A 14,184-nucleotide genomic window follows, 5' to 3' on the forward strand; every position below is an offset into this window, starting at 1 on the left:
CTCTTAAAGAAGTAGTTACAGGTCTGTGAGAGCCAGACATCTTGCTTGTTTGTAGGTGACCAAATACTTATTTTCCACCATGATTTGCAAATAAATTCTTTAAAAATCAGATAGTGTGATTTTCTGGATTTTTTCCCCCATTTTGTCTCTCATCGTTGAGGTATACCTATGATGAAAATTACAGGCCTCTCTCATCTTTTTAAGTGGGAGAAGTTGCACAATTGGTGGCTGACTAAATACTTTTTTGCCCCATTGTACATTCCTTCTGCCGTGCAGCCTCATCCATAATTCAACTACAATGATTATCAAGCTCAGTAACATTAAAGCTAACCTTGTGAAAGCCAGCAGGGCTTCACATTTTTTTTTTACTACAAAGAGCACTTCCACTTGCTAATTTATTCACCAGTTTCCTGGCATTCCTGCTGATTATAATGAAATGATCACTGCAATATTTGCTAAAAAATTAAACTTCAAAGCCCCCTTTAAAGCATATTCAGAGCTGTAAAGCATCGATTCCCCTATCGGTTGAGCAACAAACAGTGTCACTCCTATAAACCGTTTTTGGGGCACCGCACTTTGTGCCCACACTCCCTCCTTATTCCTTCACTACTTAGGAAAGATATCAGAGTTTCTAAAAGCAACATTTTATTTTACAACTGACCTGATGTTATATGGCTGAAATATTGCTCACAATAAAGTATAAAGCCAGGTATTTCTTCTAAGAATATAAAACTGGCAAGAGGGAAAATGTAGGTAAAATATTTCTTTCTGGAAAACTCTACTTTATTGGGCAGAACCTCTTAGATCTGAACAGGGCTCTTATCAAGGATGATAATGTTGTTGCTCCATCTGCTCTTAGAGAGCTTTTATACTAATTTAATATACAGTACATACCCTACCCATGGTTGGGAGTGGTACCTCTATCAAGAAGGGTCAGGAATCTTTAACACCTCCTGTCAGTGCCTTTAACAAACCATAGCTTCTACACGTGCCAACTAGAAATCAAGACAGCATCATGGGTATAAAACCAATGCCAGTTTGTATGGGAGAATGCAGCTGAAGAATCTTTCCCAACGATTTACCATTCCCCAAATTCCCAGCCAACTTGGCCAATAGCTCGTATTACTTGAAGTGGCAGTCGTAACATATCTGAAGCAATGCAAGTTGGGGGAAGCCTACTTACATCTTCCCGCCTGCTCGCCTGTCTATCTTCAAGATCTCTTTGAGTCTGGTGCCTGTCTTTTTATCAGGGTTAAACTGCAGTTATTTGAAAATGACTATTTAGGTCATGAAGCTTAAGGTTAAACCAGATATGGCTGTGGTTTGAATGATCTTTGTTGTTGTTGTTGTTCAGCCAGTCAGCTGAACTCTGGCTCTAAAGGACTGGCTTGAAGATTGCAGAAACAGAGCTTGTTTAGATTTGCAGTGCTATCAGTAGTGAATCTGAAGCAGCTACCCTAATCGAATGTCCTACATTTCTCATAAATTCCACTCAACGCGATTGCTGCAGTTCCAAATCTTGATAACTTTTTGGGAAACTGGGAAAAGTGATATAGTGGGACAACTGAAAAAAATCAGCATTTTTATTTAGTTGAATTTGAATAATCCATTACCGTGATTTTTTTTTTTGGTGCCTTCAAGTCAGCCTTGACTCCTGGCGACTGCCTGGACTAGTCCCTGCAGTTTTCTTGGCAAGATTTCAGAAGTGGTTTGCCCTTGTCTCCTTCCTAGGGCTGAGAGAGAGGGAGTGGCCCAAGATCACCCAGCTGGCTTCATGCCTAAGGCGGGACTAGAACTCCCAGTCTCCCGGTTTATAGCCTGGTGCCTTAACCACCACACCAAACTGGCTCTCTATTACCATGATTACTTCCATTTATTTAATATTTTTCTTCTTTATCTAGATTCACATCATGAATTGTGGGCAACTTTTGCAGGGCTCTGAACTAAATCCAGAGCTTTGCAGAGTCTTCCGCATAACCATATGCAGGTATGGCTTCAAGCCCAACTTCCATCTAATCCAGTTATAGGGAATCTTTTACCTCAAGATCCCTTAAAAATTAGTTTTGTTACTTATTAATAAATATATGCTTATTCTGTTTCCATGAAGCTATCTTGTATCTTCTGTTATAATTGCCATGCTATTTTAAAGTCAGACAGGGGCACATATTAATAAATTACCATCCATAAACACATAGCAGTGCAAGTACAAACAGGTGTCTATTTTGTTTTTTGACAGAATGGGTTATGGAAATAAGTCCAAACCTTGTCTCAGCAACAGATGCCCAGGACACATTTCCTGTATTGCATAAGATGGGTGGGAGCACTCACAGGCAAAATAGCAAGTATTCTTGTTTTTGTGATTGCTGGGGCAGTTTCTATAAAAACTCAATAAAGTGCCAAGTCCTGTGAAAGTCCTCATTCGACGGATATCACACATCTGTGATATAAAGGCTCCAAGATGGCTCAACCAGAAGGAACCACTTTAGTCCCTTTTAATCATAGATTCAGTGCAGAGATCAGCCTGAATTTAGCTGCAAGCTTCTTTTAGATTTTCTTTTAGTTTTCCTAGACGAAGCACTCTAGAATGTAAGTGATACATTTTTGATTACTGCAGCATTTTGAACCAGTTCTGCCTTTTCTTGTGCTGGACCTTTTGCCCCAAAGATAAAGAGTTCACAGTGATAGTTAAAGGCCTGTGAAGTTTCATGGGTAAGGTAGGGCAAGTATTCTTGGATACCGTCAGCTTAAGCTGTTTTCATTTCCTCCCAACAACCTTTCCACTTTCCTGGCAACCACTTTTCCCACCTCTTTCCTTCTTCAACACCCCTCCCCTCCCACATTTTTCTCCCTCACCACAACATCTCCAGCGTCCTTAGATGAGGAGGGTCAGATGGGAAAAGGGTTGGACTTGTGAAACCTCTCCCCCCATGACCCTGGCATTCCCTTTAGGAAAGGAAAGAGCCTCTTTGATGTACGACTAATTTATCTCCCTTTCCTGAAACCAGCTTGGAGGGGATCAGTTCCATGCAACAGCATGCCTTCTTCTGAGATGTTTTTTCAACTTTTGATCCAGCCTACAGTGCCAGGATGTTTTGGTAGCATCTGATCCAAGTACTAATCAGGTCTTTACAGCAGTCCCACCCAATCCGAAGCGCTCAAGATGTGTTTGCCTACAAACAGTCTGAATATACAGATGAGGTGACACTAACACAGCTGCTTCTGCCTCATGTATTCAAAATATATATAGATTAATGTCTGCAAGAGACTTCTAGAGAATGTATCTTGCACAGTGTACAGTAAAACTGAACACCAGCCAAGCAAAAGTTCCAAAGTCCAACTTTTTGAAAAGATCTATTTATCAATTAAATGTTTTCAGATGGAAAGATTCCTACAGATTCTAGCCATCTATGACCTGTACCTACTTTTATGGTTCTTGCTTTTAAAATGTAAGCTGCCCAGAGTCATATGGAGTCACCTGGCCTCTACATTAAACAAATAAAAATAAATAAAGGAAGCCGTTCACAAGTATTTTGGCCCTACTCCAGATGGCACTGTGATAGCAAGCATTATCCTGCCATATACATATAAAATGCTAAAATGGTGGGATCCTGTGCTGCTCATTTTGGACAACTGTGCCACTGGGATTTAGCAGCAAAGACAGAGGGGGTTCAAGAACCATAGAAAGGGCTTAGGGGCCACCAGTTGCTACCCAATCTTGCTTTAGTGCAACAAACCCAGAGATAGATAGATAGACAGACAGATAGATGAGAGATGTTAGATTAGCAAAGGTACAAAGATCTACTTACTGTGGCACTATTGTGATCTGAACAAAGCAAATGAAGAGGAAGACTAGGGAAGCACAAGCCACATATGCACCAAATCGATCATCTACCTGTTTGGAATACTGCAATGAAAGAAACCATTCCATTAACAAACATTCTTAAAACTCCCATTCACGGGCATAAATTTATGGCCCACTAGATGTTGTTGGATCCCAGTCCCCACCAGCTATAGAAGATCAATAGTTCTTCATGTTTTTATAGGGATGCTAGAAACTGTAACCTAGCAATTTTAGAAGAGCCACAGGTTGTCTTTTATTACTAGCACTTCTTAGCAGATTTGGCTTGCTCTATTGACTGAGCTGTTAGGACACCAATGAAAAGGTTTCAGATTGATAGCAAGGATTTCTGAAACAATCATCTTTAAAGGCATTTGAACTGCTTAGAAAGAAGAACAAAGTGTATAAGCCAAGTATATCTAATGCAAAACCTCCTCTTTTAAAAACTTTCTGATCATTACCTTCACTGAAAGGAGGCTGTTTGTTGTGAATGAAAAAGTAGTTGTCAGGGCCAATTCTGAAAAGAATAATTTGAACTAAGGGCTAAAATATACATGAAAATAACAAGCCCAAGTCTTGAAATATGTGTCTGCCCAAATCTTGTGGAAGGTCATGATAACTAGGCTTCTGGGTGAGGTTCTATGGCAGATTAGACTTCTCTGAAGTAGTGGAGATGGCGCTGTGACAGTGAACGGTGGCCAGCAGTAATTTCCGGATAAAGGAGAGACCAAGACATCGCCCACCTGCACCCCAGGCAGCTGCTCCTCATGAGAAAACTGCAGGATGGAAGTCTTGCAGTCTTTTCATGAGAATGGCCGGAAGACGAAGGAAAAACGGTGCCTTTGCACACGCAACACACAGCCTTTTAAAGGGCACTACGTTTGACCAAACCCTCACCTTCTTGATCACTTTTGGATATAATCAATTTACAGTTGAAAAGAGGCCTTTGAAAACAGCAGGACAAAGAAAACAGCCTCTGGGCGAGTTAGACTTCCTTCTGAATTAAAGAAAGTAAAATAAAGAAGAAATAATACTTCAAAAGACTTTAAAACAACAGCAAAGAGCTTAACAAGATTTTGACTAAGAAAGTTATAAACGGATAAAGGGGGTTGTATAAATTTGAAAGATTAACATTTTGGTATAAGTGCTTTTGGTGTTATTTGGAATTAATCAAATAAACAGACCAGACCTTCCTGGAAATGTTGGCTGTTTGACATCAAAGGGAAAGACAATTGGTGAAATTTACAAAACAAGGAGATAAGTGTAACATGAGACAGACCATGTCATTAAAACTATGGAAAAACAGATTGGGACTAAAGCTTTAAGTATGTAGAGAAGGCGAATGAGGGGGGGGAAAAGAAGCTTGCCTTTTATTTTCATCTTTGTAATTGAAAAGCTGCAAAGTATGGTGAGGGAAGGAGAGGATCATTAGAACAACTGACAGAAAAGGAATTACTCCACAAATATTATAAAAAGTGTTTGAAGAGATGGGAAAGCAGGTATCTGAATCTGTTAAAAGTGAGATGGTAGCTTTTGAAGTAAGAATGGAAGAAAGGTTTGTAAAGATGAAAGAGAGGATGAAAGAAGAAGTTACCAAAAAAATTGAAGAATCTATAGGGCAACTTATGGGAGAAGTTAAACAAATTAATGACAAATAAATTTTAGAAAGTAAAACAGAAATAATAAATGGAGAGATGGAAAAGTACTTAGACAATCTAGCATAACTAGAATTGAGAGAAAAAGAATTCTGCTTGAGACCCAGAGCAGTTCCAAAGGATCCTGGAGAAGACACCAGAGAAAAGATTGTACAATCTTTAACAATTTTTTTGCAATGGGATGAAGATGATATGGAGACAGAAATTGACACTCTATACAATCAATATGTGATTTGCAAATTAAGAAATGTACTAAGAGACTAGAGATCAAGTTTTGCAGCAGCATTTTACTACCAAATTGAAGATTAATAATGCAGATGAGATTGTACTTAAAGAAATCCTGATCAGAATACTGTGCAAATGAAAGGAGTACTCTTTTTTTAATGACAAGTTCAAACAGAAAGATACCATTTTGATGGGATAAATTGGAAGGAGTGATCTTCACTTTTAAACAACAGAGGTTCAGACTGAATTCAGTGCAAAAAGCAAGAGAATTTCTAGAAAAGTTTAAAGGGGAATTGAAAGAAATGCAAATGGAAGTGAAAAAGAGCCCTAAGCAACTGACACAACAAAAAACTGAGGAGGAGACCACCACGTTAGGTGCTACAGGTATTGACTTTTCTAAGTTTTGGTATAAATATGGATTTTAAATGCCTAATGTGGAATGTAAATGGAGCAAATGCTCCTCAAAAAAGGAGAAAATTATTTCACTATTTTAAAAAAATTAAACAAGATGTAGTTTGTTTACAAGAAAGACACATTAGAAAAAAGGATGCAAAATATTTGATATGCAAAAGTTTGGGTGAAGAATTTATTTCAGCAGGAGTCAAAAAGAGAAATGGAGTTGAAAGTGATCCCTTCTGAGGAAAAAAAAAATCAGTACCATTAGTGAGGTAAAACTGTGTTTTCAAATGGAAGGAGGTTCTATACATTCCATTATGCACCTCTTTTGGACATACATGCAATTAACCCAGAACTATGTTTAAACACACTGATTTGCTACCATGATGACTACTTTGGCCCTTGCTAATGGATTTCACAGACCCATACATCCTTATGGAAATTTACCTTTTTCTCCAAATCAAGCTCCCTGAATGTTAACAGAAATTTGCGAACGTGCTCTGAACGTAGCCGGTCAATGCTTCTTGCATCAATTGCGCGACCTAGAAACTCATCCACCTCATCTTCTGGATTCATGCTTTCCTGGATATTCCTGGACAAGAGAATAAAGTAGAGGCCAGTTAAGTGGTGTTTACACAAAAGAAAGTTTCTCAAAGTTATTACCTAAAGATGATCTGACTAGAACTTTCCAGATGTAACATCCCATCCTCAAGAACAGCTCTGCTATGTCCCATTCTATAATTTTCTGGCTCCTTTTTCTACAGCAGAGACAGAGCACCCAGCCCACTCAGGGGTTGGAAAAAACATGGGAGAAATTCATACAAGAAGCAATAATATTTATAACCAAATTATATAATTTAACATATGACTCCTTTATTCCGACTTTTCTTCCCATGAGTTCTCTTTTGGGGATGTCATTCCAAAACTGACAATGGAGGTATCTCCTCCTATAGGTAGTAATATCAATTTTTTTTCTAGGCCTGCCTCTGGAGCAAGTAGGAGAGAGGAATATCCTGTCTTTGCTGTAGAAAAAGGACCTTCATGATAAATTCAATATACCATTTAATTAATTTTTTTAGCAAACTGGCAAATCATACCTGCAACAAAACACTACAGGTAGTATTCAACTTACAACAGCAATTGGGACTAGAATTTCTATTGCTAAGAGAAGCGGTTGTAAAGTGTGACCACATCACTTAGCAATGGCAATTCCTGCAGTCCTGGTTGCTGTCATTAATGAATCCCACGGTTGTTAGACAAGGCAACTTCCTGCTGGCTTCCCACAACCAGGTCAGTGGGGAAGCCAGCAAGAAGTTGCAATTCCCAGGTGGCTCACCAACAGGCCGGCAGGCAGGTAAGTGGCTGCTATCTGGAGGGTGTGAGGGAGATGCAGAGGCTAGATAGAGGAGGGTGTGCAAGGGTGGGTGGGGAGGTGCGAGGGAGGTGCGGTGAGGCTGAGGGAAGGTGCGTGGGGGTGTGAGGGGGGTTGTGAGGGAGGCATGGTGGGGGTGCACGAGGGTAGTATGGCGAGGGTCAGGGAGGGTTGAGCAGGGCTGCACGAGTGGTGGGGGAGGGGCGACGAGGCTCGGGGAGGGTGCACAGGGGCGCACAAGTGGCCGGTGCAGCACGAGTGCAGAGAGGCTGCGGGTGGGTGCATGGCTATGGGAGACTTACCAGAGTGACTTGCAACCTTCTCTGCCTGGCTTCCCCATTCATTTTCTGCAGAAGCTAGCAGGGAAGGTCGCAAATGGCGATCACCTGAACGTGGGGTGCTGCAACCGGTCATAAGTGCAAGCCAGTTGCCAAGCTCCCAGATTGTGATCATGTGACCATGGGGTTGCTGGGATGGCCAGAACTCCAAGACTGGTTGTAATCACCATTTGTTCAGTGCCATTGTAACTCTGAATGGTCGCTGAATGAACGGTTGTAAGTTGAGAACTACTTGTACAGTGAATCCTCACCCCCTTTAGCCATACCTCCCCCAGGATACTGTAAGCTGTAAAGTACACAAACAGATCAAGGCACTCCAGCACTCATGCACAGTTAAATAATCTAATTAAGGATTTCTGTAACTACTTTTATTCTGAAGACATCTTTTGTCAGGAAGGACAAAGGGTTGGGCAGTCTACATTCTTCACTGGTTTGGATATAGTAGAAGATATTAGAAGGCACATCCATTACACACTGTAGATAATTTAAAACATACTACCTTACCCTTCCATGGAACCTCTAAGAACTACTTTATTCCTAAGAAGGTGGTAATTTAGCGCAAACCACAGGAGGTTTTAATAAATGGTAGCCTGGCTCAGTTCTTCAATTATTCACTATAGATTCCCAGAGCCAATGTAGCATTCTCTACGTTTTTTTTGGCATTTTCATAATTAAAAAAAATGTTTCTAACAAATATCTTTAATTAGGAAGCCACACTTCTGATTATTTTGGAGTTCTCTGTCTCTCTGCCATCCTTCTCCCACGTTAGATAACTAGTCTCTGAAATTTGCCAGCTGTCATTGCAAATTTAGTTGGCACACATTAGTATAGCCAGCAGCAACCCAAACATTCAGTGTGCTGTGTTTATTAAAGTCAGTTTTATTTTCATAAATCCGGATGAAGTAGGTTTTCAGAGAGGTAATCCCAGGTAGAGCATTCTCCTGGGTAATATGATTTAAAACGTGTAAGTCTTATTTTTATTAAGCAAGAAATTTTAATTCAAATCAAGAAGAATGTTCATGTCACAACAAAGATTTTTGGTCTAAAAACACTGAATTGGATTCAACATTGTTCCCTTTGGTAGAAGCATTCTCCGATTTTTGGAAGGCAGGGTATTGCCATAGGAAGGGGAAATCTAAAAAGATCACCTCTTCCTCCTTTCTGCCAGAAGAACTGGTCTATTCAGACACCTTCTGCAGTCTGAATGAGCCCTTCCATCTGTGAACAGAAGACCCTAGTTTTAAGCCAACTTCTTTTTTCAAAATAGAAAAGACTGCTACATTAAGGCAGTCTAAATTGGCATCAGTTCCTAAACAGAGTAAATTTTTAGAGGAATTGCTCTTGTTAACAATAAATTAGCAAAAGAAAGGTATGTTTCCGGGAATGTTTTCCGGGAATTAAAGTTCCTGTAATGGCAGTTACCATACTATTTACACATCTTTTAGCATGAAACTAAAGCAAATGGAGAATAATGAAGGGAAGGGATAAGTGGAAATTTTTTTATTACAAAAAATGTGTTCAAAAATATATTAAAAGGAAAAAATATAACTATATTGACAGTATTGATCCTAAATACACGCTTTTAACTTCCCCCTTTAGTACCATAATTTTGAGGCACCTTAATGTTGTTGTCAAGAGCCAGTTTGGTGTAACGCTTAACGCATCAGAAACCTAAGTTCCACTGTAGGCACCAAGTCAGCTTGGTGACTTTGAGCCAGCCCCCCTCACTCAGCCCTAGGAAGAAGGCAAGGGCAAAGCACTTAAAAAAAATGTTGCCAGGAAAACTGCACAAACTTATCCATGTAGTCCACAGGAATCAAAACTGACTCAAAGACATAAAATATAATGTTACTGTTTTCTTTCATAAATTATATTATGTTTTGTAATCCATCTCTATAGTTCCTTATGCAAACTGTGACTGCTTTTTACTTCTATGGGTAAGCTCATATTCCCTAATTTCTCAACCAGCAGTTTTTGAAACTAGCCAACAATAAGCAAATACAATGATTGGTTTTGTATTCTAGGCTTTTCCAGCATGTCTTGCCAATTATAATTTTGTCAGAGTGCCAAGGATGTTTTTGTTTTCAAATTTCTTTAGGCTTTCTCCATCCAAAACTACACTGCGCCCCCCGCAAAAAAAGAAAAAAAGAGATGCTCTAGTCTTGTGGTGTAAATATGACCCTTGACATTCATGGAAATTAGTATCATGACAGACAAAACAGTAAAGGGGGAGGATCTGTTTATTTAATTTCTTGTAGCACCCTTATTCTCATAGTCACATAGCTCTAGAATCTGGGGAACAATAATTAAATTACTACCCTTCTCTTCCACTTTGATCAGAAGTAGCCCATTTACTACAAGCTCATCATGCTGTCTCCAATAAATTACATCTTAGAGGCAAATTTAAAAACAATTGTATAAATTGAAAACTCCAAGCTTCACACTTCCAAGATGAAATAGTCTTATGCACACCATTTCTGCAGCCCTTTACAGTCTATAATCAACAGTCAAGATGCAGCATGTCCAAATATATAAGAATATGCAGAGAGGAATTCTCATTCTATATGTTTCCTACCCATTCATTCATTTTTTGTGCACTTTGAGGTTGAGCTAAGACTCTAGATGTGTCACAAAGGAGGGATGGAATGAAAGCAAACACTGCTTGGTTACCATCTTGAGATATAGCCTTTAAGCATGTAAAATTACTTAATTTGATTACACCAACCCAAGCTGTATTTTGAAAACCAAACCAGCTTTTTGAAATCAAGATTAGTTGAACAAATAATACATTGCTCTAGTTTAACATTAAACAAAAGAGGGACCAGCATTATTTGCAAAACAAACTAGTAGTTTGCCCAAGGCAAATTCTTTACCACTACTACACTTTGATCTTCCTCTTTTTTTTTTTAATGTTTCCAGATATCAGCCTTTGATTGTTCATGTATTTAACAGATAAATTAAGAATCTGCATGATTAGCTATTAAAGCTACATTATAGAATAGAAGATAAAATTAGTGGCAGGATGATATGATGTGTTCTGACATCTAACAAATATTTAAGGAGAAAGATATGGCAAATAAAGACACAAAAATGAGAAGGTATTCTATTTTGTAGAGTGACAAACTTTAAACGTTTCAATAAAAAAGAATAATTGATGTTTTTTCTCTTACTTGTCTTTTGGATCTTCAAACCCCTGAAAAGAAGATAGGAAAATGCTAATTAGCCAACAGAATGACAGTGAATACATTAGAGTTAATGCAAAAACACTTAGGGGACATCCATTTGTAACATCATGCTGATAAGTGTCTTGCCAAGAGTATGCAGTATTATCCATTCCAGGGCAGGGCAGAGAACTACTTGGCAAACTTCAACGTAATGGAACCAAGTTGCTATCTCAGTCTGTTGCTATGCAACATCTGCAGTTATTCTAAGAGGATCATCTTTTCTCCAAAACACTATACTTCATTTTTTTTTCTTTGCTGTGTGTAGTTAACAGTTATCTGCCTAATGTTAAACAGATAAGAGTATGGATATCCCTTTTTAAAAAATCTGAAATAATCACTAGTATGTCAGTCAACACATGCTGATCAGAACCAATTTAGGAACTTAAGAAAGAAAAGTGTAGTTGTGGTGTACACAGCTAGGTGACAGCACCTCTCTAACATTGACTCATCTCACAAAGATAAAACCTGGTTAGTATTTTGACAAGAAACTACTAAGGCTTCCTAGAACTGTAGACTGGACTGCAAGAAAAAAAAATCTCAGAAGACGGTAATGGCAAGTCATTTCCATAGTTTTCCTTCAGGAAAGTGATTCCACGTTTTGAATGCACAAGGAATCAATGTGGTGTCTAGAGGCATTAAAGAGTAAGCAGACACTTTTTCCAGGGCACCACCCTTCCTAACAAGCACCTTGTTTTTTAACAAAAAATATCTTGAACTGTATTTACTGCCATTCTACTGTTCTCAAAACATTTACCTGACTTCAGATACCTTTCATTTTTATTTTTTGAGACACTACATGTTTTGACCTTATTTTGTTTGACCTTATTAATCATACTTTCCAAGGGACTGCCAGGGTAATAGCCATCTCCAAATTCTCTGTAATCTCAAATCTTGGTGACCTATAGCTTATGTTCCAAAGAATTTATTTTTAAACATTTTATTTTTCCTGGGAAACACCAGTTCCCCAAGATAAACCTCTTCCTTATGTATATATTTTTCTTTCATATGGTTTTCAGGGCCGATTTTTAACATTTTAATCTTAACTTCACTTGTATTATATCGGCATATTATCATTAAGCACACTGAGTGCTATTTTTGATGGAAATAGCTAATTGTACCTAAAAGATAGCCAAAGAAACAGTGAAGTGGAAAGGTGGAGGAAAAAAGCAGAGTTTGACAGTATCAGAATAAAATTGAAAATTCCATAAATAAAATTCCAAGCAGTACTCTTGTTGGAATATAGTTGACTCAGCAGCTCTTCTTTCTCTGGCTGGTGGAAGATGCCAGAACGTGATTCCACTTATTTTTGTAGTATAGGAACCAACACACAGAGTCAAGTGCCTTTCTAGATTTTGTTGTATGCTGATGTGTATTTATTTTGTTTCCAAGAATTAAATTAGTAATCCTTATACACCATACAAATACATGGGGTATAAACTTGCTAATTTATAATCTACAATTGAATGGAGTTACAATATTCAGACATCCAACTTAGCCTACAACTTCTTCCAGCAGTAAAATTCTTCCCATTGCTAACTGGGCAATAACTATATCAGGGCACTTTAGAACTAATAAATTCCTAATGTCAGAAAGAGATAAGAATAATTATTTTTAGCTCATTAGTTTATATCTACTCTAAATGAATGCCTTCCTTTTCTTAAAGCAGGATGGGGGACTTATGACCTCCAGATGTTGTTGAACTCCCACAGTCCCTTAACACTAACAATGATGGCTAGGACTGCTAGGAATGACACAGCAGCAACCACTGGAAAGCAAATGTTTCCTTGTGCCTCCTTTGTAGATTTTCATGGCAATAAAGACAGAAACTAAAATGAAGGAAGGTGGTGCTTTTTATATTTTAAGATAATTTTAGCAAGGTACAGATACTCTTGAAAAATCAATTTGTTGAACAGAACTGTCCAGGAGAGGAAAACTGAATTTAGAACATTATTAGATCCCTTTGTTTAAAAAGAATCCTGATGTTTCTCCTATTCTAAAAGCAAACTCTCACTGTATATATTGTGCCAATCAGTTTGCTGGGTACAGCAAACTGGCTGCATTTTGACTAGCCCTTAAGTTAGTAGTAGAATATCCTAAGGTGCCAGTCTCTAAGTTCCCTTGGAAATAGCAATTGCACTTCTTGAAAGATAATCCTATCAAGTGCCTGGAACTCCTCCATTATTCAGAACCTAACTGGATGCTGAACAGAGATGCTTTGCAGTTCACTGGGAAATTCCCCAAGCACTGTTTGGAAACCTTCTGGAGCTATTAGGTACCTTGGGCAGGCCACTATAACTTGTCCAATTTCCATGTAGAATATGTGTGTTCAGTTAATCCTGTGGTCAGGAGGAAGCTATTTGTCCTTTATAAGGGACTGACAGAAATGTCCCCCAGAACCAGATTATGTTTTAACTGCTCAGAGGTAAGAGGCAGATCCAATATGTAGCCAGTCATGTGGCCTGGGCCAGTGATGACCATGAAATTCTGAGTTGCCACAGACCCCAGAGAGGGGAGGTTGAAATCACCCAGGATTAATATCCTGGCCAAATTTACAGCTACCCCCACAATGAAATCCAAGAGGTTGGGAGGCAGCACTGCTATGCAACTGAGAGAACAGTACAATAGCAGCATCCAGGTTGTCCCTCTGGCCTAGCCTCATAAATATGCTAGCTGTACACCACTGTTCCTCAAAACTGCCAGGGCTCCTGGTCCAGTTGCAGTCACATTGTTTGAAACTCCTGAATTACGATCAGTATTGAAATGGGTTTTGGATTATTTTCAGTCTATAGTCTTTTTTTAATATACAGTTAAAGCTTTTTGCTAAGGTAGGTATTAGTTATTTGCAAGTATTTTGGGATAAACACTTTGTATACTCCATATTGATAAATCAATGACTGAAAAACCCCTTTTGGACTCTTTGTGGGAAACATAAAAAAATGAAATTATGATATATGGATTTGATGATTAGTAAAACTAATAGATAATAAAAATGAATGTTAAGTTGAAATCTTAGAATTTAATGTATGTTTTATATCTGGTGTAAAAGAAGTCAGAAGTCATTCTTTTTCTATATTTCTGTTTCCTTCTTTTTCTTTACTTTTCTACACTTTCGCTTTCTCTCTCTCTTTATTCTTTC

At 38.4% G+C, this 14,184-nt stretch overlaps 1 protein-coding gene across 3 annotated transcripts in view; it reads right to left on the reverse strand.

Moving 5' to 3' along the window:
- ADCY5 (adenylate cyclase 5) overlaps positions 1-14,184 on the reverse strand; it is a 242,562-nt gene that overhangs the window by 31,155 nt on the left and 197,223 nt on the right. For all 3 annotated transcript variants that reach the window (XM_088146444.1, XM_088146443.1, XM_025170761.2), the window contains exons 9-11: positions 10,995-11,017; positions 6,562-6,706; positions 3,807-3,904 (exon numbers count right to left, since the gene is read on the reverse strand). In XM_088146444.1, the coding sequence (XP_088002570.1) occupies positions 3,807-3,904; positions 6,562-6,706; positions 10,995-11,017 (266 nt within the window). The remainder of the gene's footprint in view (positions 1-3,806; positions 3,905-6,561; positions 6,707-10,994; positions 11,018-14,184) is intronic.

This window comes from Python bivittatus, unplaced genomic scaffold, assembly GCF_059951505.1.
Source record: "Python bivittatus isolate LINGU-HERP-01145 unplaced genomic scaffold, Pbiv_v1 ctg000480_np1212, whole genome shotgun sequence".
NCBI lineage: Eukaryota > Metazoa > Chordata > Lepidosauria > Squamata > Pythonidae > Python > Python bivittatus.